Below are 23223 nucleotides of genomic sequence, written 5' to 3'. Positions count from 1 at the left end.
AAAATGAACATATGGGCAAAGAGAAGGGATTTTCTGTGACAGTAAGTGCAGAGCTCAGCCTGCTTGGTCTGTGAGCACCTCAGGATGAATCCCAGTAACTCCCAGCAAGCAGAGGTGAAGCACTGAGCTGGATTCACGTCCAGGAGCACGCTTTGCTGAGGGACCTTGTAGCTGCAGCCAGGGGGTGTTTGCCCTCACAAATAGGGAGGGCAGTGAAATCCTTTTAGCTCCCCTTCAGAATGAGCATGATGTAACTGAATATTAATCAGTGAACTAGCTCACATCCACATGGCAGCTCGGGGCTTTTCCTAATTCTCTGCAAATTTCATTGCAGTTCTCGGAATATTAATAGCAATTTAAAAGTCCCTGTGCAGGTGACTTTTCTTACTGATCTTTTCAGGTCCTATCCAAGAAAAAAACAGAACATTAAAAATACAAGTGGCGTGTTTTGGGCTTTCAAAATTCAGACAGACGAAACTGATGCAACTTTGGGGCGGGAGGTTGATTGCATGATTGAAAAACCAGTCTCATGATTGTTGGAGGCCTGACTCATGAGCCCTGAACGCCTGGGTTTGGCATTGCTGCTCCTCACAGCTTCATTTGGTACAAATTGAGTTAATGCTAGGAATGTGCAGAGGTGGGGAAAGGTCTTTTCTCCCCTTAAAGCTCGAGGTAGTAATTGGGAGGATTCAGCTCCTCCTGCAATGGCTCTTGAAAAGGCAACTCGAGTCGTTTTTGAGCTGCACTTTGAAACGCTGGGAGCAGCTGCAGAGTCTTGCTGCTTGGAAAAGTTTGGAAAACATCTGCACATTTTTTTAACTGTTGTGAAATAAAATGCTTGGCAAGAATAACCATCTTAAAGATCTACAATCTTTTTATGGTGCAAACTGAAGGGCAGTTATAAAGTCTTCTACTGTAGAAAAATGCCTGGATTCTCAGCATTACTTGCACAAGCAGAATTTCTCAGCTCAGGTCACCCTCTGCCAAGGAGCAGGGATAGTTGGTGGGGGACTTTTTGTCTGTATAGACCTCTTGTCTCACAAGAATGGAGACCTAGAATTGATTAGCTTAAAATCTGGGTTTTTTCCACCTGTTTTTCATAGTTTGTTATAAATAATAATGTAATTTATTTATAATTAACTATACATATAGGAATATAATAATTTATAATCAGTATTTATTGATAAATCTCTGGCCATTTTTAAATTAAGAAAATGAGGATGAATCATCTGAATTTCCCATCTGAGTTAGTTTTCTTGTGAGAACTCAGAGCAGTGAGAGCTGCTTTTCTGCCCAGCTGAAGCTGGTATGGCCTTACACTGCCCAACCCATTTATTGCTGTTTCCTCACCAGTTCCAAGAGACTTCTGTGCTCACATTTGGATGCAGTGAGTGCTTAGAGGCATTTTCAAAGCAAATGTACACGACAATCCTGCACTGGCTGTGAGAGGTACTCCATGACCTGCTGGGTCACTGCAGCTGCTCTGATGTGAAAAGCAAGCAGCACATCCCTGGCCATGCCAGGGGAGAGTCAGGGATGGGGGAACAGCAAATACTCAGGGAGCACAAAGCTCCCTGCAGCACTTTAGCTGCTAGTTTGGATTTTCAGGCAGGTGCTGGCTTTCACACTCTCACTCTGTAACACAACTTCTTCTGTGTTTACCAAGAAGAAACCTAAAATGTATAAACAATGCAGTTGTGTCTGAATCATCACTGAGTCCCCATGCTTCAGTTTTGCAAGCACAGAAATCTGGGCGTGCATCCAGCTGGGAATTTCACAGATGACTCCTCTCTCTAAGAGGGGTCTGTGCAAAAACCTGAAATCCCAGGATTCCCAATTTTGCAAGCATTCATATCCTCCAGTTTGTGTGCACATCTCCAAGGGATGCTGCAGTCTGTTTGGTATTAAAACTCTGATCTCTACAAATTTGCATGACTAATGGTCTGCAAATGACTGAGAACTTGGTCTGAGTTGGATTTAACCAGTGTTGGGTATAAAAGAGTTAAATCTTCAGCTACTGTTAACTGGAGTCAAAGCACTGAGGATCACAGAGCTTCACCATGAGCAGCTCTTGGTGACCCAGTGACAAACAAGACTGACACTCCTCATCTTCTGACACGTTCTCCTAATCCACACAGTTCCCATTTTAATCAAGCCATGTTCTTTTGTGGATTTTTAGTTTGGAAACTTTGCACTCCATAACATAAACTAACCTCTGCCTTCAGCTGAACAAACACTGCTTCTTTAGAGTGAGATTACCATGTAGATGTAGTGAGAAAAGGATTATTGACTTCTGCCTGTGGACGTTGGAGTGCTGGGCTTGCACCTGAGGGGGAATTCCTCCACGTGGATAATTGCCAGGTGTGGAGATAAAGGTCAGAAGGGGCTGTCCCTTGCTCCTGGCTGTGGGCATTGGGAAGGGCTGGTTGTGCACCAAACACTGAGCTCTGCATGAACCTGAGACCCTGCTCAAGCTGTGGGGTGATGTCCCTGCAACGTGCCAGCAGCGTGGTCCCTCCTCAGTGGTGACTTGCTCTGACTCTCTGCAAGGAGTCACTTGGCCAGGGCAAAAGCAGCAGTAAATTAGAGAAGTGTGAGTTTGCAATCATTCCCTGTGATCAGCTCTGCCAGGGCAGTCCAGTCAAAGGTTCCCAAATTGTGGTGTGGTGTGGTTTGGTTTGGTTTGGTTTGGTTTCTTACTGATGAATGACTTCATCAGCCCTGAATGAATGGAGTCAAATGTAGGACAAATAGTGAGACACAGGAATGACTCCTATGACATTTGCAATGGATGGGTGCTGGTTTATTTACGTGGTTTCTAAGTTTCTTTGGAAAGAGTGAGAGTGACTAAAAGAAGGGGGAACCACTTCATAAGTATGGGGGTCAGTGGTGAAAGTACTGTGACACTTAAACCTCCCTGGGCTCAGCATCTGTCATTATGAGCAGTTCTTTGGTGAGATCTGGCTTCCAGGAGACTCCACAGCCATGGGGCCAGAGGCCTGGCTGCTGGAGCAGACATTGCATTCCACTGGGGGTCAGATACCTCCCAGTGCTGGGCCTTCATCAGCCACTCGTGGGCCTCCAGCTCTGCCCAGGAGGCAGCAGGGCTGCCCTGCTGAAGTGGTCAGCACCAGAGGAACCTGTGCTTAGGACTCAGGGAAGTGCCCCAGTTCAAGTCACTGCAGATGAGGTCATTATTATTCTGTACAAATGATGTTTGCAAAGGCTTGAAATAGTCTGGACACGCCAGGCGTCAGGCAGATCCAGGCTTAAATCAGGACTGAGGCAAACATGAGGGGAACTTTTAGCAGCTGTATTTTTTAATTGTTGTTTGGGTTGTGTATCTTTCTTCCTTAAAATTGCATTACATTTTCTCTTATCTGATTTCTTCTGCACCCTTGTTCATTTGCTTTGAGTAGGGTGCTGTCTCCTTCCCTGGAAAGGCGTCCAAGATTGCAGCATCCAGCAGGTAGACCCTGATTTTCAGCTAGCTAGGCTGGGTTACATGAGGGCTCTTCTGAGGCCATCCTGCAGCTTCACACCCTCAAATAACATCGTGATCTTGTAAGCTAGGTTTCCTTTTTTTAAAAATGCCATTGATTTGTATACAAATTTTTCTTCAGGATCATTTTTATAGGCTACTATTAAAGCACAAAACTAGCACTATGCCTGTTTTAGAAATTAGTATCTCTGGCCCTTTGTTTTGTTCTTGGTTACACTTCATAGCTCTTCAAAACTAACGTAAATTTTAGATCAAGATTATGGCTTCAGAGAATTTCAGGCTGTTCAGATAACAGCCCTGGTTTAGGTGCAGCACTGAATGCTCCTCCAGTGTGTCATGCAGAAACACATCTCTGCTTTCAGAGCCTGCTGCTGAGCAGCAGTGTCAGTGCAGGGGCCAGAGGGAGCCCGTCCCACGGGGGACATGGCAGTGCAGCCCTCGGGGCAGGTGCCTGGCAGATGATCCAGCCCGTGGTGCCAGCGAGGCTGCAGCAGTGCCTTGCTCTCAGAGTCTGTGCGAGCAGCACCAGGCTCTGGTGTCCTCCTGAGCAAGCACACGGGGTTTGTTCCCCGTGTGAGCAGTGCCCCAGCTCAGGCTGGCAGGATGGGAGCCTGCAGGATGAGGGTTAGCAGAGGGCAGCCTGCCCAGCCTGAGTGCCACGGGGCGCAGCCTCTGGGCTCTGTCTCCCACCACCCTCTGATGCTCGGTGATCTGGGGAGCCCCTGTCTGGGGCACGGAGGCAGAAATGCTTCGGCATGGCCAGAAGTGAGGAAATGAATTTTCTTGTCTTTGAAAACAGCACGGCCATCCTGCCTGGACAGCTCGAATTTGTTATGATAGCAAAACAAGTTCTATGGAAACCATTGTGAGCCCTGAGCGAGGCTGCCCAGGAGAGTTGGGGAAAGCCGCTTTTGTTTGTTGTGCTTGGCATCGCTCTGCTCTGGATGAAGATGCTTTAATTTTGTGGGGAGACCCAAGAGAGCATTCCTCTTTTTCCATACCAGAGAGCCTTCCAAGCTGGCATAAGCGTCCCCTCTTTCCAGCTGCTCCTTTCCAAACACACTGTGCCTCCTAAAGATAGTCTGTACAGTGGCTGGGGCTGGTGGAAAACATGAAGCCTGCACGGATTAGCCCAGGAATTCATTTGGGCTGACGAATTGGGTTTCCCTCTATAAACAGCAGTAGCGTTTTCATCTTCTGGACAGCACAGCCAGCTTCACGTCCTCCTGCTCCTCGCCCGGCCCTCTGCCTGTGTCCAGCCCAGCTGAGAGCACAGCAAGGCTCTGCTGGGGGATGGAAAACAGCCCATGTTCAACGAGGTGTTTGCACCTATCTCCCCTCTCACACAGGTTTTTTCCAGCCCTTAGAAGAGGTGGTGGGGTTATTTTGTTGGGCCGCTTTTTTTTCTCCAGTTTATTTTTCTTTCCAGGTAAAAGGGAAATTAAAGCAGTCCCTTCTCCCTGGCTGAGTGACCTTACAGGCAGCCCACACTATGTATTTTCTTTTCTACTTTAGTTTTAAGTACAATGTGCTTGGCATCTGCAGGAGTTGGGGATTCTCTAGAGAGGGTTTTGTCTCCCTTTTTGCCCCCAGGGCCCTGCAGAGCATCGCTGCCTCCAGAGCCATCCTGCCGCTGCCAGGGGAGCACCCCCAGCACAGCACTGCTCCAAATACACTTTCCTGTCACTTAGACTTCCTTTTATAGCTTACTTAGTAAATAATGAGGAGTTATTAATCACCCCACATCGTTCCTGTGGTTGCTCAGGGAAGGTGTGAAGGCCAATTTTGTGCTCAGGCTGCATTCAGTGGTGGTTTGTATTTACCTGACTGTTCAGTGGTGGATGGTTTTGTCCATGTCCCTGGGTAACTGAGTGTGGAATTGGAGTTGTTGTGGATAAAAATGGGGGATTTGATACTCAGCTGTCAAATGGAACAATTGTTTGGGTGGTAAAGCTCTGTCCCTTAACCTCATCACCCTGTTTTCACATGTATAACCCACACCCCATTAAAGATCTGTTCCTTGGAAATAAGTCTCAGCAAGCCTCCACTTCCTCATAACACTGCATTCTGCCCTGCCCTTTCAAGGCACTCTGATCCAGCCTGTCCTCTTTCTCAGTCATAGATAGCATTGATTTTTTCCCATCACAAGATGGGATTTAAAAAAAAAAACAACTACAAAAAAGCAGAAAACCAGAAAGTGGGTAGCAATGCTGTAATGGTTTGCAGTTTTATTTTTGATGAGTACAGATTTGTGCAGTCTCCCCACTCCGCTGGTGTGACTGCAGGGGAGTTTAGCCCCATTCCCACCAGAGTGAGGAGAGGGCTGCCCAAGGGGAGCCCTGGGGTGCTCTCAGGACAGGCTTTCATGTCTGGGTCCTCCAAGCAAACTCTCTGGCTGCCAGGGGTGTGCAGCTGGAGCGTCAGCCACACGAGGCAGACAAAGGCCAGCAGATTTCCAGAAGGCTAACAGCTGGATGCAGATGACATTCTCAAATTAAGCCCAAAGCAGTTGTTTTCTGGCCCCTTCCCGTGCTGAGCAGTGGCAGGGACAGGCTGAGCACCTCACACCACTGGGAGGAAAAGAAAACAGCTGGGGCTGTTTCTGAGCACCTAGAAATGAGAAGGGGGGAGTCCCCACTGGGGCCAGTCACCCTCCTGAGTCACAGAATTGCCTCTCCTTGTGGCCAGAAGGCTGCAGCCTGTCTCTCCTGGGGGTCATCCCACCCTCAGCCAGGGTCAGCAGTGACCAAACCCTCTGAGACTCTGCTGGCTGTGTCCACTCCCTGTGGTGACTTCCAGCCCAAAGACAAACTGGGTGATGATTTTCAGGGTTGATTAGTCATGCTGAGGGGTTGCTTACAGTGCTGCCGAGGGGACCCCAAGGAAAGCCCCGTGCTGTGACCCATGTGTGACCCAGCCAGGGCAGAGCGCTCTCCCAGCCCACCAACAGGATGTTGGCTGCTGACTTGGCCATGAGACATTACCCAGCTCTGCTTGAGGGGGCTCTCCCAAGGCCTCTGGCTGCTGTCAGTTCAAAACAGGGGAAGTTTCCAGTTCTGTGATGCTCCTTCTGCCCTCTCCCAGCACCCACAGTAGCATGAACTTGTTCTGAGTTTCCAAGGGTTAACCACCCACTTCAGCTTGAGCAAATTTCAGCTTCTTGGCCAAAGAGCAGGAGCACACAGCCTTGGGGATAGTCTGTTTTTTCCCATCACTTCCATGTTCAGGTCTCTTGATGTGGCATTTTTGTAGTACCTGGGATGTTCCCTCCCCTTCACCAGGCCTGTTTTGGCACAACTCCAGCGTGGTTGGAAGCGTGGCATGTGCTCCCTGCCAGGCAGGCCTGCAGTGCCAGGGGACAGCCAGAGCTGGCTGGGACAGGCTCTGCAGATGGCCTGCAGCCCCTGGCCAAGTGTCTGAGCCTCTCGAGCTGGGGGGAGCACAGCTCAGGATGGACACGTCCTGCTGCTCTCTCTGGGTTCTCCCCTCCGCTGAGCCTGTGGCAGAGTGCAGCAGCTGGTGGCATCCAGGCTCTGTCCCAGAGCGTGTGGCAGTGCTGTCACTCCGTGCTGGTGATGGTGCTGAGGTCCCATGCACAGTCACACCAGGAGCCTTCCTCAGGTGATGCTGTGAGGGCGTGTGAGGAGTCAGCCATGGCTCCCCAGCACGAGCCAGCCCCTCTCTGAGGCTTCCCCCTTCTGTTGGCCATCCCAAGGCTGTTCCTTTAGCCCATCCCATGGCTGTTCCCTGAGCCCATCCCAAGGCTGTTCCCTGAGCCCATCCCAAGGCCATTCCCTGAGCCCATCCCATGGCTGTTCCTTGAGCCCATCCCAAGGCTGTTCCTTTAGCCCATCCCAAGGCCAATCCCTGATCCCATCCCAAGGCTGTTCCCTTAGCCCATCCCAAGGCTGTTCCCTGAGCCCATCCCATGGCTGTTCCCTGATCCCATCCCATGGCTGTTCCTTTAGCCCATCCCAAGGCTGTTCCCTGAGCCCATCCCAAGGCAGTTCCCTTACCCCATCCCAAGGCTGTTCCCTGAGCCCATCCCAAGGCAGTTCCCTTACCCCATCCCAAGGCCAATCCCTGATCCCATCCCAAGGCTGTTCCCTTAGCCCATCCCAAGGCCATTCCCAGAGGTGCTGGGCACAGCCTGTGCCCCCTCCCGAGGGTGACCTGTGCTGTCCCTGGGTGTGTGGGAGGTGTGAACGTGGCTGGGTGTCTGAGCCCAGGGCTCCAGCTGAGAGTGAGCTGCCAGGTCCCTTAGGAGCCGTGTGGTGGCCCTGCTCTGTGTGTGTGACCAGGGCATTTCTGTCCTGCTGGCAGCCCCTCTCCTGCCAGCCCTGCTGACACAGATTGCTGGGATGTGCCCTGGGCCTTGCTGCTGCCGTGTGTCCCAGCTGTCCGTGGCTGCTCCCCCTCTGCAGGACAGACAGCATTCCCATTGAATCCCCATTCCCAGCCTGCCAACTGCTGCTGAGTGTGTGCTGGGCTCCGATGAGATCATGTCAAAGCTAAGCGGGTTTGATCTTTCTCTTGGGCAGGAGGGTGTTCTATCATGCTGTGGTTCCAAGGCCGCTGTTGTTGGGTTGGAATTCTCCCAGGAAGCGTAGCAGTGCATGGTTAAATGCAAAGTAATTGGTTCAGTATGAGGCACGGACACGGCTCTGAGCTGGCTGAGCACACTTGTGTTTAAAGGAGAAGGTGGTTACACAGCTGTGGAGAGATCAGGATGGGCTTGCCAGGTATCCCAGACCTTGCAGTGTGCCCCTGGGACGCTGCCTGAGCGCAGGATTTATCTTCTGCCTGCCTGGCCTGGGGATCCACACAGCTCCCAGACCTCACAGCTGGAAAACTGAGGATGGCTCATCATTAAATCCCAGGAAGGATTCCCTGGGGCAGTCTCTTTGGGTGGTGGTTCCTACATCTTGATCTGGAGTTGGGATATCTGAACTAATTGAGGGAGATCTGGAAATAATTGAGGGCTAATTTCTGAACAAATGTAGGTTATTGCTGTTGTGGTGAGGTTGGGAATTGCCCAGCCTCAGCAGTATGGGCTGCACTTCAGCTAAAGGTGAACCTCAGCTGGACATGGAGGAGCTCATTCTGTTTCTGGTAATTGATAGCCCTTCTTTTCTCCTTCCTTTAATCTCTTTTTTCTTTTCTTTTATCTTCTCTTTGTATTGAAAACAAAAGTTTTCTTGTTCATGCCGTTGATTCAGATTGAAAGTTTGAAGCCTTTGGATGATGCAGATAACATTTTTCTTGTTCTCTCAAGCTGTTCAGTGTCGGATGTTCCTGGCCTTCTTGAGGCAAGATGTAAAACCAGTTACAGTATCTGCTCCCGTGGTCTTTTGCACTCCTTTTTCCAGTTATCCCTGTCTCTTATAATTAAGTCTGTCTCGTGGCCTCTGATTTATACATATACCCCATAGTATTGTATAGTATTTTTATTAGTACATTATTTTATGGTAGAAACCCCAGCACTCTGTTGTGGCAGATGCTGCTTTGACTCCAAAGTTAAAAAAAAGCAGTTCCTCCCTCAAAGGAGTTCCAGTCAAAGTGCAAAATAAGAGCAAACAGCTGGATGTGGGCAGACACACAGTATCTTGTATGTGGCACCTCCTTGACATTATTAGATGTGAATTGTAACACTCTGTCGGTAACCAGTTAAATATTTCATGGTCTGGATGCTTTCCAGCTGCCTTGGGAGCAGTAACTGCAGCCCCCAAGTGCTGGACTGCTGTTGGCAGGACCTGCAGAGCTGCTGCCCATCTCTGCCCTTGGAGGCACTTCCCGAAGGGGGGAAGAATCTTCCCCCAAATATTCATTTGTGGAAGGATGTGGAGGCATGATAGAAGAAATAATCTGTGCGTTAAAGTGATTTTGTGTGTTCCCCTGCTCAGTGTGGTGCCTGTTGCCCATGGCCCTGCTGACAATCCGGCAGATGGGAGCAAATGCCTCGTGCGGGCTGGCTGGGCTGGGGCTGTTTGTCAAGCAGAGGAATTGCAGGCAGAGGGAGATTTGCATGTCTGGGCAGAGGGGAGCCGGGTTTGCTTGGCAGAATTCCTCACAGGCCGCTTGTGCATCTTCCCTGTTACCTTAGGACGGGGATTTTCTGCTGTTTTCCCCTGAGAACCAGGCTCAGAATTCAGTTCAGACGTGTCAGGAGGGAGAGCCGGAGTGGGGAGAGGCTGGGGCTCTGCAGGACTCACAGGGGGATGTTGCTGAGTGAAGACACAGCACAAGATAAGATGCCAGAGAATTAGAGCCAGTGAATAGTTTTGTGGATTAATAGACATAAGCACTAGAGCTCAAGGGAGGGAAACAGATTCCATTATTGACTGTTCATCCCCTGCAAAACTGCCTAAAGGGAAGGCTTAATACGGTTTGTTTTCCCTTAATTAAATATTTGTTACATGGTTTGTTTCCCCTCAATTAAATATTTGTTCTGGTTCTTCCTTTGTGACAGAAATAAAAAAGCAGCGGCATTGCCTATCTTGTACTTTCAGCTAATCCTGAACAGGCTGTAGCTGTTCTTCTGTCCTCCCCCCAATTACTTCCTGTAAAAAATGGCTTTCTTGCATCCATTCTCTTTTCTCTCTCTGTTTTTGAATCACTTTGCTGAATGACTCATCCTGCCCCAGTAAATAGGTTAACTTTAGGAGAATGATGAAACTGCACAGTGACATGTGGATAGAGAGCTGTTGCTCGTGTGCTTTCCCTGCAGTTGCTGTTTTAGAGCTGTTGTGGTATCCAATACCAATTTCATCAGGTTTTAAACCACGAGGTGCTGCTGCAGGGAAAAGGCACCGCCAGGCTCCTCTGCTTGGGCTGTTTTTGATCTAAAAGAAATGTGTCTGAGTACCAAATGGCACTGCTTATGTCAGCAGCTCTGGATCAAATCCCTGAGGTCCAAACCAAGCCCAATAAACCAGACAGGAGGAACTTCGCCCTTGTGCTTTGCAGCAGCAGCAGCGCAGTCAAGTCAAGAGCTAGCAGTGACAAAATGAGGACTCTTGTGTTTCCTAAGCTTCAGTCCATCAGCCTAATATTGCTGCATGGGTTTAGCCAAGTAACATGGTTTATAAAATGAACTCCATCCCCTTCTGGTATAAGTTTTTGTGTGTTTATTTATTATGTGCTCATTCTACTTGGAATATTTTACTTGGTCTTGTTGCATGTAAACTAAAGCTAAATACAAACTTCATCTTTTCTCAGTAACTCACTAAGTATCAACGAGAGAGAGCCAACTCCATGACTCAAACACGTGTCCCTTCCCTTGCAATTGCAGCCAAAACTCTCTGGCATCAGAGTGCTGCAGAATGAAAGTCAGATCTAAATATATGTGAGCAGAAAGAAAGTCAGTTAAAAAAAGACTTTGTTATGGAAAGCTACTACAAACCAAATCCACGGTGGCCTGGAGTTCCTCATCACACCCAGGCTGATCTAGTTTTCCACTTTCAAGGTACTCTTCCCAAAGCAGCTGCTGACACTGGTGGAGGAGCTGCACAGAGCCAGCTCAGCTCCTTGCAGCCCCTTTCTGCCTCCTGTGTGGTGACTAAACAGATCTCAGGGGTTTACCTGACAAAGCACAGGATATTTATCACCATCCTAGCAAACAGCAATACAGGAGCCTTTGTTTCATGCCCAGGTAGTTCTGGCATTGATACCCAGAGCCAGTCCTTGGTCAGTAACGTGGGAAGGACTTGGGCAGTGCCTGGCCCCGGGTGCCACCCTGAGCACCATCCTTGGGTTTGTGTCAGTGTCTGCAGTGCTCTGGAGTGGCCAGAGAAAGGGTGCAGAGAATGAGATTTAAAGAAACAGAAACACCCCAGTTTGCTGAGGTGCCTCTCCCAGCACAGCTCCAAGTATTGACACAACCCCTCTAAACTCAGCTCAGGGAGTCTGAGCCTGCAGAACAGCTCCAAGGGCTGCCCACAGGCGTTTCCTGAAGCCTGCTGGGGCAGGAGGAAAAGGGCACAAAATAATTCCTGAGGGTGCCCCTTCTTCCTCCAGTCCATGTGTAGGCAGGGCTTGCACCTGATGAAAAAAGTGGTGACTAAATACTGAAATGCATCGAGCAAACAGGAAATCACACTCTGGAGCAACAATTGCTCTTTGTGGTGCTGTTACAGCCAGCAGCCCAGGATAGAATCCCAGCTCATGGGCGTGCATGTGTGTCCTGCAAATATCACAATTCCCTGGGTCATGGAAAAGTGCCTCAAAACTTAACTCTGTAGATTCAAACAGGGATCAAATGGATGAGAAAACTGAAAGCACCACAAATAGCACCCACCAGCCTTAGGACTGTTCCCTTCAGCTCGCTGTGGGGCAGCCTTTGGCAGCTCCTTCTGCAGCAGAATGTGTCATTTGTGCTCTGGCTCTCCTGCTGCCCCTTTTCTGTGTCATTTGTGCTCTAGCTCTCCTGCTGCCTGAGGGGGATCAGCGCCTGATGGTGCTTTGGGATCTAAAGGGTCCCAAGTCCTGCCTAAGGACTTTAAGGCAGCCCTGCAGGGCTCTTGGGGATGCTGCTCTCTGCTCCATCCCCACACGCAGCAGAGTGGATTTGCTGAGGCTGTAGCTCATGCTGTGGAGGTTGTCATCCTCTCAGGCTGTTTTCTCTTAGCTGAGCAGGGATTATTGGAGTTCCAGGAGTGTGACCTCACAGCCTTTGTGCATTTTTCAGCCCAAAGCAGATCAGTACCAGGTCTGGTCCTTCAGGGATGCTTGGCCAGGGCCATATGGGAGGATGATGACAGAGCTCCAAGCCCTGGAGTCCCCCCATTCCCCTCTGGGTCACTTTTCCTGCCAGCTTTGAGGCTGTTGTTCTGTAGTGGCCGTTGATCTTTTCTGGAAGTACAGTGACAATAATGAAAGTGCTTAGAGAACCCTTAGTGTTTCTGAGGTGGTGTCACAGACAGATTTGTGTTTTGAGTACTTCCTTCCTGCTAGTTTTGATCTACAGCATGTTTAGGGCATTGAATTTTTTTAGCAGAAATGTTGTCTTTGTTATTTGCTCTTTTCGTGCAGGCACGCCCAGCTTCCTGTTCAATTTGGGTAGGACAATACTAAAGATACCAATTGTTTGATTTTTACACCTCACTCTGGCACTGTGCTGAAATATAAGGGAAGGATATTTAAATGTCATGGTGCAATCCAGATCCTGTAAATCCAGAGCAGTTCAGATATTGATTTCAGTTGGGATGGGCTTTAGCCAGAAATATGCATTTTATTTAGATTCTGTTTTCCATCAGATATCTGTATTATGTTGCTAAATTCATGGAAAGCTGGCAGTGGCTTTGGAGTCTATTGATACTCCTACAGCATCCTGGAACTCGAGTTGCCGCTTAGTTTGAGGTCAGCAAGTTCTTCCAAGAGTTTGCTTAATTAATGGAGGTGAGCTGATTGCTGCTGGGCTGGAGGGTGTGGAGGAGGCTCCCAGCTCACACAGACTCCGTGGGTTACAAGCAGGACAAGACAGAAAAGCTGACAAGACAGATGCAGGGTGCATCTCTTGGCATTATTTCAGCGAGGAGGAAGCCCTGGTTTTGATGTGTAATTAAAGCTTTGCAGCTGAGAACATCTCAGTGATTGGATATCCCCATTTTCCAGGGAAAAAGCCTTTAACTGCTGTTATTTCTAAAACAACCCCACACACTCCCAGTACTTTTCCCCAGCACAGTTTGTTGGTTTGGGCTCCTCGTGCTGGTGCACCCAAACTGGTATTTCCCAGTCAGGGAGTCGCTGTGCTCTCGTGTGCAGAGGCTGATTTTCCAGGATGCAGAATATAAAATAGGCTGTGTACTGAGTGGGAGGTTCCAGGGCATGATACGTGGCTGCACAATCCTTGGGAGCCAAGTAAAATACTTCTTTGCTATATATAGTCACCTGAAATCCAGCAGCAAAGACACTTCTGAATCTTGCACTCCAAACTTAGTTTTTGAGAAGCACTTTTTGCTCCTTGATATTGCAAATTTTTTTATTATGATTTCCACATGGTTTTGCAGGAGTGCCAAATGCTTTCATGGTGAATTCAAAACAAATCGAAAAAGATTAAGAAATAATAATTAAAAAAAAAAGGCAGAAAATTTTAAATACTGCCTTTTCCTGAGGAAAATATTCCACCTTATTTGCATTTGAAGCAAAGACTGTAACTTTCATGATTTTTTTACCCAGATCTTTCCTGTTCTGTACAATTAAGGCAAAGTGTGATTTTCACAGCCACTGTGGTTGGATCTCTCAGTTAAAAGTGACTGACTTTGGATCTTATTTGGGCACTGGGGTGACTTCAGAAGTGAATTTTGCAGAGGCAGTGATGGGTCTGACCTGACTCACAGGGCACAGGGACCCCTGGGCCTCTGGAGTGTCAGACAAATGATCAGCTTTTCACCTTCTGTCACCAATCTAGGAGTGTAAGTTTTGGAATATTCATTTTTAGATAATATCAGTTGAGAAAAGAGGGGATAAAAAGTAAAATCTAGTGCTGGATCTGAGCAAACAGAGAGGTCAGTGGTTAAATTCTGCCTTGTGTGTTGTATATGCTGAAATGTCCTTTTATGAACTTAACCCACAAAGTGGAAGAGTAGCTGAAAGCTGTAACACTTGGCCATGCAGCATAGGTCAAAGGTTACCTTTTTTCTCAAAAATGGTTTTGCAAATCTTTTTCAGAGCTGATAGATACACACCTTAGCTGGATACAAAACATTATATGAAAAAGAATGACTGTGATCTTTGATCCAAGCAATCAAAAAGAAAGGTAATTGGTATTTTTCTGCCTTTTCTCCAGCTGTGTGTTTCTCTTAACCTTTATTTATTTATTTTTTCAATTAAGACGTCATGCCCCTTTTTATTTGGCATAGAGGGTTTAAAATATTTAATTTTATTTAATTTTTTTTAATATATTTTAATATTCTTTTTCTTCCCCACTTGTGTAGCACAGAGCTGTCCTGAGGTAGTGGGGCCTGGTGGGCAGGGAAGGAGAGGTGGGGCTGTGCATGCTGGGCTGAAGCATCTAAAGGATCCCATCCTTGCAGGCAGGGCAGGCTGGAGGGCACTCTGCCCACCAGGGTCAGCTTTGCTGCACCACTGCTGCCCAGGGCTTTGCTTTGCATGTCCCAGTTCCTGCTGGCCATGGAGCCCTGCAGGGAGGAGCCACTGGGGCTGAGCTTTGCCTTCTCTGAGGAGCTCTCACTGCTGCAGGATCCCCAGAGGGTCAGTGCCATCTGTGTGGAACACCCATGGCATCCCTGGTACCCAGGGGATCTGTGGGATTGTCCCCAGAGGGTCAGTGCCACCCGTGTGGAACACCCATGGCATCCCTGGTACCCAGGGGATCTGTGGGATTGTCCCCAGAGGGTCAGTGCCACCTGTGGGGCTGGGGAACACCCATGGCATCCCTGGTACCCAGGGGGATCCATGGGGTGTCCCCAGAGGGTCAGTGCCACCCGTGTGGAACACCCATGGCATCCCTGGTACCCAGGGGGATCCGTGGGATTGTCCCCAGAGGGTCAGTGCCACCTGTGGGGCTGGGGAACACCCATGGCATCCCTGGTACCCTGGGGGATCGTGGGGTGGCACAGGGGCAGAGGGGTGTGAGTGTGGCACCCTCTCAGGGTGACATTGCCACCTCAAGGGGCTCCTTTTGTCTCTGGGCTGTGGGACACAGCCCGGTGTCACCCCAGAGGAACGCACCCCAGTTTGCAGCCAGGAGGATGAGAGGGAGGCTGGCTGTCAGTGGGGCCTGGGGCAGGGGCTGATGCCCACCAGGGACACAGACTGCCCCCATCATTGCAGCAGCCTCTGGGTCACCTCCCTGGGCGCTGCCAGGGCTCTGTCCCACTCCTACAGCAGCAGGAGGTGACTCAGGACACGCTGAAGGGTGCCCAGGCAGGTGTTTCCTTGGCCTGCATGGCTGCTGGCAGCTGTGATTTCAATATCTGCCTTTATGATTTAATCTTTCATAATCTTTGCATATGTGCCTGTGGCCTCATTTAATCAGTTCTCTCATTAACCAGATCAATAGTGGTGTGCTCCAGAGCAACCAGTGCCAGGCACCTTAAACAACAATGTTTTATTTATTAATCACATCATCTCCTGTTCCTCTCAGCTAGAAATGAGCAAATAATGAGAACTGATACTTGAGATACATTTTAACCACCGAGATAGCTGGGAGTTCAGAAGAGCAAGTTCAGCACATGCTCGGGGCTTCCTCTGAGGGTTAGGCACGGCTCAGTTTGCTGGTTTGGTCCTGCCAGGTTTGGTTCAGGCTCAGTTTTTGATTTGGTCCTGCCAGGTTTGGTTCAGGCTCAGTTTTTGATTTGGTCCAGCCAGGTTTGGTTCAGGCTCAGTTTGCTGGTTTGGTCCTGCCAGGTTTGGTTCAGGCTCAGTTTGCAGATTTGGTCCTGCCAGATTTGGTTCAGGCTCAGTTTGCAGATTTGGTTCAGGCTCAGTTTTTGATTTGGTCCAGCCAGGTTTGGTTCAGGCTCAGTTTGCAGATTTGGTTCAGGCTCAGTTTGCAGATTTGGTCCAGCCAGATTTGGTTCAGGCTCAGTTTGCAGATTTGGTTCAGGCTCAGTTTTTGATTTGATCCAGCCAGATTTGGTTCAGGCTCAGTTTGCAGATTTGGTCCAGCCACGTTTGGTTCAGGCTCAGTTTGCAGATTTGGTCCAGCCCTGTTGAAGCCCAGGTCTCTTGGGCAGCCCTGGATGTGGGCACACATGCTCACAGTCCTGGAGCAGATCCCCAGGGATGTGTGATCTCACTGGCCTTGGGCTGGAGGTGATTTCCAGCTTGGAGAGCCAGCCTTGCCTTGGGATCATTGCTGTTAATTTACATATTGATTGGCTTTAGGGACTCTGGTTGTAGGGCTTAGGGACGAGCCCTGACACACTCTAGTGATGCCCAGCCTCACCTGCAGCTGACACTCCTGTCAGCACTTGGATTTGGGTGAAGCTCAGGGTGACTGTGGGACACTCAGGCCAGCTGACAACAGGGAGCTCTTGACATTCAGGTTCTCACAAAACCCCAGTTTTCCACGTGGAAGAGCTGGCAGGGAGCAGTGCTGGGTGTGCCCATCCATGGGGTTAGTGCTTCACCCTGTTCCCCTGCAGCTTTTCAGCCCTGCTCAGGCTGCAGCCCCCTGTGACCTCAGCCCACAGAAGCCACTGCTGACCTCAGGGGAGGGAAAGTGAAGTTTGCAGGCTGAGTCAGCACTTCACCACAGCATCCAACCTGCCCAGAGCTGTCCCCAAGCAGAGAATAACCAAAGCTGGACCCCTCAAAGCCTCTTCAGGCAGCTCCACTGAATTATCTGCTCGTGTTTCACTTCATATTTAACCCTTCCTAGATGCAGATGACTGCTGGCTCTGCTATTTCCATGACTGTATGAGATAAGAGGAATAGGTAAAACTCATCTGTGGTATTTTTGGTAGCACAAACAAGTGTGTTGATAAATAAATTGCCTGCAGCCTCAGCCCACTTGTTTCTCAAAAGGAAATGACCCTCTAAGAGTGGGTGCCCACTTCTTTTACCTCACTGCTATTTTTAGCCGAGGCTGTGAAAACTTTCCATTGAAGACCTGCTCCTGTCATTTCCTGGGTAGAGCAGGCAGGAAGCTGTGAGTGAGCAGGAGGAGGCTCTGCTCAGGCTGGACCAACCTCCCCTCCCTCTGGCTGCTGCCCTGCACTGCAGAGCAGCCCTCCCTGATCACCCAAATGTTCCTTCTTTGCTACAAGGCACCCCAGAGCCAGCAGCTGGCAGTGGCAGGTGGGATGCTGGGCAGCAGTCCTGCTTTTCTTGCCCAAATCGTGTCCAGGAGGCTCCAGTCTGGCTCAAATCAGGCATCTCCCAGCTGGAATTAGGGAGAGCTGAGCCATGGGCTGCTACTGGTGGGATTTCTGAGCATGGAACTCCTGGAGTACAGCCCCCCACGTCCAGCAGCAACATGGAGCTTTGAAAAAATACAGATTTTACTTCCTCAGAGACAAATCCCAGCATGCAGAGAGGAAGGAGATTTCAAACCATGAATTGTAAATACTAAAAACAAATTCATGTGTTCCCCTTCCCAGAGACTTGCCAGAGACTGGGCACCGGGTCTTTTAGATAGGGGGAAGTAGTGAAAGTCTATGGTAATTAATGCTATGTTAATTAATGTTTCTCATAAACATTTATTAGAAATTGGATAGATATAGAGGAGTCTTACAGCTGCAAACCTGAGGATTAACCAGTCTTGGGTGAGGGCCTGCTTTGGTTTGAGTTAGTCCCTGTTTCAGCCCTTAAATATCAGCAGGGAGAATCATTTAGATCTGGGGTCTGAAACCTAGAAAATGTAGTTTTCTTGTTTTAAGGCAAATTAGTCAGAGTAACTGAGCGGTTTCCACATCCCTTGGTGATGAACCAAGGGGCTGCAGGTGAAATGGAGCCCCAAAAAGGCAGTTCTGGAGTTCTGCATCAAAATGCTCATGGTTTAGGGCTCTCCTAATCAAAGTGCAGAGATTTCTGCACTTAAATTCTAGGGAGTACCTGAATTCTAGAGAGAGAATTGTTGTTCCAGGAGGTGCCAGAGGGTGCTTTAGGCAAGTGAGTGTGAAAAGTTCCAGGAGACATTGGCTGTTGTAAATAAAGTGATGTTGTTCTGACTTTTAAACAGACAGCAGAGTTCTTCAGTGTCGTCCCTTGAGCTTTATTGACCAGCCTGTCCCAGCCCTTCCAGTGCCCTGGTGCTGCATGCAGGCTGTTTGTGCTCCACTCTGCAAACAAATGATAATAAAGATGTAAAACAGCTAGAGTCTAGGGCGGGATTAAAAAATATCAAACATAAACCACCCAAATGCAAACTTTTTCACCTGAATTGCAGTCTCTGTGTTTTCATCACTGTTCACTGTATTTCCTCCAAACCTGGCCTTTTTCTCTCTAAGGTATTTTTCTTTCAGCCCAGTGAAACTGTTCAAATGCTTAGCTACCTGGAGGTGTTCCTTCCTTTTTCCCCTGGGGTGAGGGCAGTGTCTGTGGCAGAGGGAGTGTGTGTGAGGGATGTGGCAGGCCCTGGGCACGTGCTGCAGCCTCTCTCTGTTTTATGGCACCTGAATCACGGTGAATACAGTGAAACCCCCTCTCTCCACTCCTTCCCCTTGCCTTCCAAAAACATGCAATCTGGGCAAACAGGACCATTATTTATCATTTAGAGCTAAATAAAACTGAGTTCTGAATGCGGAGGGGGTGTTTGCAGCTTCACTGCCCAAGGATTGCTTTTACTTTTTACTTGTCCTGATGTTGAAGTGCTTTAATGTTTCCTCCTCTTTCTTTTATTTCCCAGTTAACGAAATTATCAGGAAGGAATTTTCTGGACTCCCTGCCAGAAGTCAGACATAGAAGAGATTTGTGAGACAACTTTTACCGAATCCTTCCACAAGTGACCTCTTAGATCCTTCCAGTGCCCCTGCATCCTCTGGCTTCCTTTGCAGTTCATCTCCAGGCAGAGACTCGGCGCAAGGAACAATGAATTGGCACCAAGCGACAGCCTTGGCTGAGCCCCTCGCCACCTCTGTATGTAAACAGCACGCAGGACACCCTTCCTTTCATCCAGAGATCACATTGTTCTCCGGGAACAGAGCATCTGTCTGAGGAAACACTTCAAGCCTGCTGCGACCCATCTGTCTGTGTGTCCATCCATCCGTCGGGGGAGACAGGAGCCGTCCCCTGGGCTGGGCACTGGGGGTGGGCAAAGGGGAACAGAGTAATATATTCATGGAGCACCAACTCCAGGTCACTAACAATGACTTGCCCTCCAGATCTCAAAGCCCTCCTGAGAAATTTATTGTAGGAAACTGAGGCAGCCAAGCTCGCTCAGCCTTCATCCAGTCTAGGATCAAAGCCAGTTTGCTCTGAGCACTGGGGTTGGTATTTCAGACAGGAGATCTCAGCTGAATCCAGGACTTTTCTTCATTTTTCTCGTCAGACTGAATAGGAATTTGAAGGAGAGGGATTCTCATAACCAACCAGTGAAAAGAGCAATTCAGCAGTTGCAATGCCTGCCCCAAGGTAAAATAAACCCAGGTAAACCAGAGATTAATATATAGGAGTCACAGTAAATCCAAAGGTTATGATTGATCCTTATTAGTATTTAGGCAGTGTATGAACACACCTTAGATATTTTCTCTCTAACAAATTGTTGCTGTTTCTTTTCATGTAGAACCTGCTCTTGGCTCATAACTTGTTTCATTTAGCAGCTGGAACATTTACTCACCCGAGCTGCAGAGGAAAATAATTGCATCTTACAGAAGCCATACATTCCAGAGAAAATAGACACTTATTTATATTCACCTGGTCTCTTTAGCTTTGCAAAGCTACCAGCAATTCCTGGAAAGGTTCCATTTCCATGGGAGTTAGTATTTTGTTATGTTTTGCTTCGTGTGTTAGAATATCCTGTCCTGACTCCTGCTTAGCACATTCCAGGTAACCGCTGCCACCTGCAGTTGTACAAGTTAGAATATTTAGGGGAGTCAGGGATAAAAAGGCTTCTGAGTGGGTAACCAGTGTACAGTAAAAGATAGCCATAATATTTTAGGAATTCCATAGTAATCTTTCCTGGTTTTATAAAGAAGGAATGCTGATATTTTTGGGAATGCAGAGCCTGAGCTCTGCTCTAGAGCACAGTGAAATTAATCCAGTTTTTAGTTGTGTCACAGTAAACCTGGCAGAATACCAGCGTGTCCACTGCTCACAGCAGGAATGAGGGGATGGGAATACAGCAGAGCAGCCTCAAAAATGGTTCCCCAATGTCTCAAGAAAGATTTTGCACAATCCCTGCAGAGCTTGGCTTGGTCCAACAAAAATCTCTTCAGGACTATCAGGAAGAATATATTTTCTGCCACTAAAAACTGTTGCTTAAGCTCTGCAAGGTCTTGGGGTTAGAGTGGGAGACAGAAGCATTAGGATCCTCAGAGCACCTGACCCGGGGCTCAGCTAAAATTTGGCTCTTGACCAGAAATCTGGATGTCACAAGAGCAGCTCTGAACTCCAGATTCAGCCCAGCTCAGATCCAGAACCAGAGCAGAGCCCTGCACATCCCTGGCATTAATGGCACCCCTGCCTTCTGGTCCTGCTTGGTGGGACTCAGCCCTTTCACCCCAAAATGAGCTCCCTGTAGCCCACCACCCAGAACTCCTGGGTGCCTCTCTGGTGCTCTCCTGGTGAGCTCTGCCCTGCAGGTGCCCTGGCCAAGCCTCAGCCTGGACCTGCAGAGCTGGAAACGGCCTTTTTTTTGAATTGCTGATTTTTACAGAAACAAAAGTGAGGCCCAGCCCTGCTAAGGAGGGGAATTCCTGTTAGACAGCACTCAGCAGGACTGACTGGCTCACACGCCTCAAAAAGCTATTTTGGATTGTTAAAAGCTGTCAGTGGGCCAGAATCTGACACATATTAGGGGTTTTTAGTGCAGTCTGATGAATGAGACAATCTTGACATATTCTAAAGGCCAAAAGTTGCCTTGTCAGAAGTTCTGTGCTATAGCTGAGTAAAAGAACAGACCAAATGCATCTCCCAGTTTCACACTTGGATGTATCAAGCGTTTTCCATGATCCAACCTGTAAAGTACAGGAGAAATTTAAAAAACAACCCAGAAACCCATCCACAGAAAAAAAAATCCTCAGATTACTGGCAGGACCTTCTCTTTTGCTGGATTTTAAATAGAAGCTCAAAGAAGCCCAGGAAGGTCTTTTCAGATCTGTGATGTGCTGCTGCTGCTGCTGTTCTGGTGATTGTCTGCAGCAGCTACTCATTAATTTAGGAGAATAAGTTTTTGCATATTTATTTTTAGATAATATCAATTTAGAAAGGGGAGTGGGGGGGTAAAATCTAGTGCTGGATCTGAGCAAATGAAAAGGTCAGTGTTTGAGTTCTGCCTTCTGGATCGCTGAGGCTGAAATACCCTTTTAATAAATTAACCCCCAGAAGGAAGGAATAGCTGAAACCTTGGAGCAAAGGGCCCAGAGGGAGCCAGGCAGGCACAGCCCTACAGCCAAAATACCCAAGATTTCCACTGTGCTCGTGTGATCTTCAGGCCCTTTGCTAAAGAGGCGGACAGAGGGTTGGGTTTTGATTTGTTGGATTTATTTCTGGGGGTTGCTTTTTCTTTTTTTATTGGTTTATTTTGTTTGGTTGGAGGGGTTTTTTTAGGTTGGTTTTGTTGTTGTTGTTGTTGTTGGTTTTCGTTTTTTGGGGCTGATTTTTTTTTTTGTTTGGGGTTTTTTTTTAGGGAAGGGGTTTTTAATGTGCTACAGGTGCTCTAGCCATGCTTGCATTGACTGTATTCCCTCCTCCCTGTGATGCATAGGTATTAATCTGTGTACATATACAGTGCACAATGTCATTTATACAATACACCCACACAGAGAGGGGCTATTTACATGGGCTGCCAGCGACAGGACAAGGGGGGAATGGCTTCAAACTGACAGAGAATAGCTTTAAATCAGAAATTAGGATAAAAATCCTCCTTGGGAGGGTGGGGAGGGGCTGGGCTGGAATTCCCAGAGCGGCTGTGGCTGCCCCTGGGTCCCTGGCAGTGTCCCAGGCCAGGCTGGACAGGGCTGGGAGGGACAGTGGGAGGTGTCCCTGCCATGGCAGGGTGGCACTGGCTGTGCCTGAGGTCCCTGCCAGCCCAGGCCCTGCCCTGCTCTCTGTGGGTGCACTATTTTAGCCGTGGTTAGAAATGAACACCCCGTGCAGAGCTGGGTCCCTCCTGTGCTGCCTGCCAGCACTCGAGCAGCTCAGCCTGCAGGCTTCACCCCATGTATTCTGAATTTTAGGGGTTCAGCCACAGCTGCACGAGCTCAGGCTCTGCTGCCCCATCTGCTTTCCATGCAACAGTAGTTAAATAATTCAGCTTCAACCACCTTTGTATTTATTTCCGGAGAAAGGGAGCGTCCTCAGACGTAGTGTTGTGCATTGTTGTCTCTTTAAAAAGGAAACTGATATGTTAAAATATATAGCTAGGCTGAAGAGTTTCAATATATACAGTACTAAATTATTTCCTGTTCTTGCTGAGCAGAGTTTTTCCAACATTAGTATTTCTGTTACTTAGTACAACTTTCTCTCTGTAGAAGCACCAGCTTAACCTTGGAAGAGTTAATAGCATTTTGTGAGCAATTTGTTCTCACTTTATCTGGAAGATAGCCATATTTGCACATGAGGAAATTCTGTCTTTCCTCAGTTATCTGAATGTTTCACCACAGTGCCTTCCTGCCATTGTACCAAAGGCCTACAAATATCTTGTCTGCGGGGTGAACAACTCTAATGCATTTTCCATCAAAGTTGCACCATGTGAAGTTCATGTTGGAACTCAAAAGTTCATCTCTTTTTATTTGTCTTTTGTGTGTGTGTGTGTGTGTGTGTATTTTTTTTAACTTCCATTTTTCCATCCGAGCTTTGGCTGCAAATACAGGATGAGCTTCTATAAACTCTGCATCAAATATATGTAGAATAAAATTCATCATTCATGATATGTAAACAGTCTGAGAGTGGAATGGGAGTGGGCAGATATCAGGAAGATTTTTTTTGGTCAGTTATGAGTGTTGGAAGTTGAGTTTGCCAGGAGAGGAATTGCTTGTGAAGATACTTGCAATGAAATACAAAGTCCTGGTTTTGTTTTTCTCCATGAGAATGAGCAAAAAACAAGATCTGAGCAACAGCAGTGGAGTGAAAGTGTCTCATGTATGTTGTTTTTA

General features: G+C 48.2%; 1 protein-coding gene across 1 annotated transcript in view; it reads left to right on the top strand.

Annotated features, from left to right (window-relative positions):
- The window catches only part of NFATC2 (nuclear factor of activated T cells 2), a gene marked incomplete at both ends in the record, with an annotated part of 72432 nt that extends 53561 nt beyond the window's left edge, over window positions 1-18871 (top strand). Inside the window, one exon of the mRNA XM_084217773.1 lies at window positions 18816-18871. Coding sequence (XP_084073899.1) covers window positions 18816-18871 — 56 coding nt within the window. The remainder of the gene's footprint in view (window positions 1-18815) is intronic.
- Between the last annotated feature and the right edge of the window lie 4352 nt (window positions 18872-23223).

Source organism: Fringilla coelebs (assembly GCF_963513975.1).
Source record: "Fringilla coelebs genome assembly, chromosome: 18".
Taxonomy (NCBI): Eukaryota; Metazoa; Chordata; class Aves; order Passeriformes; family Fringillidae; genus Fringilla; species Fringilla coelebs.
Note: the sequence above shows the minus strand (reverse complement) of the source record. Positions and strands in the feature narration are given on the sequence as shown.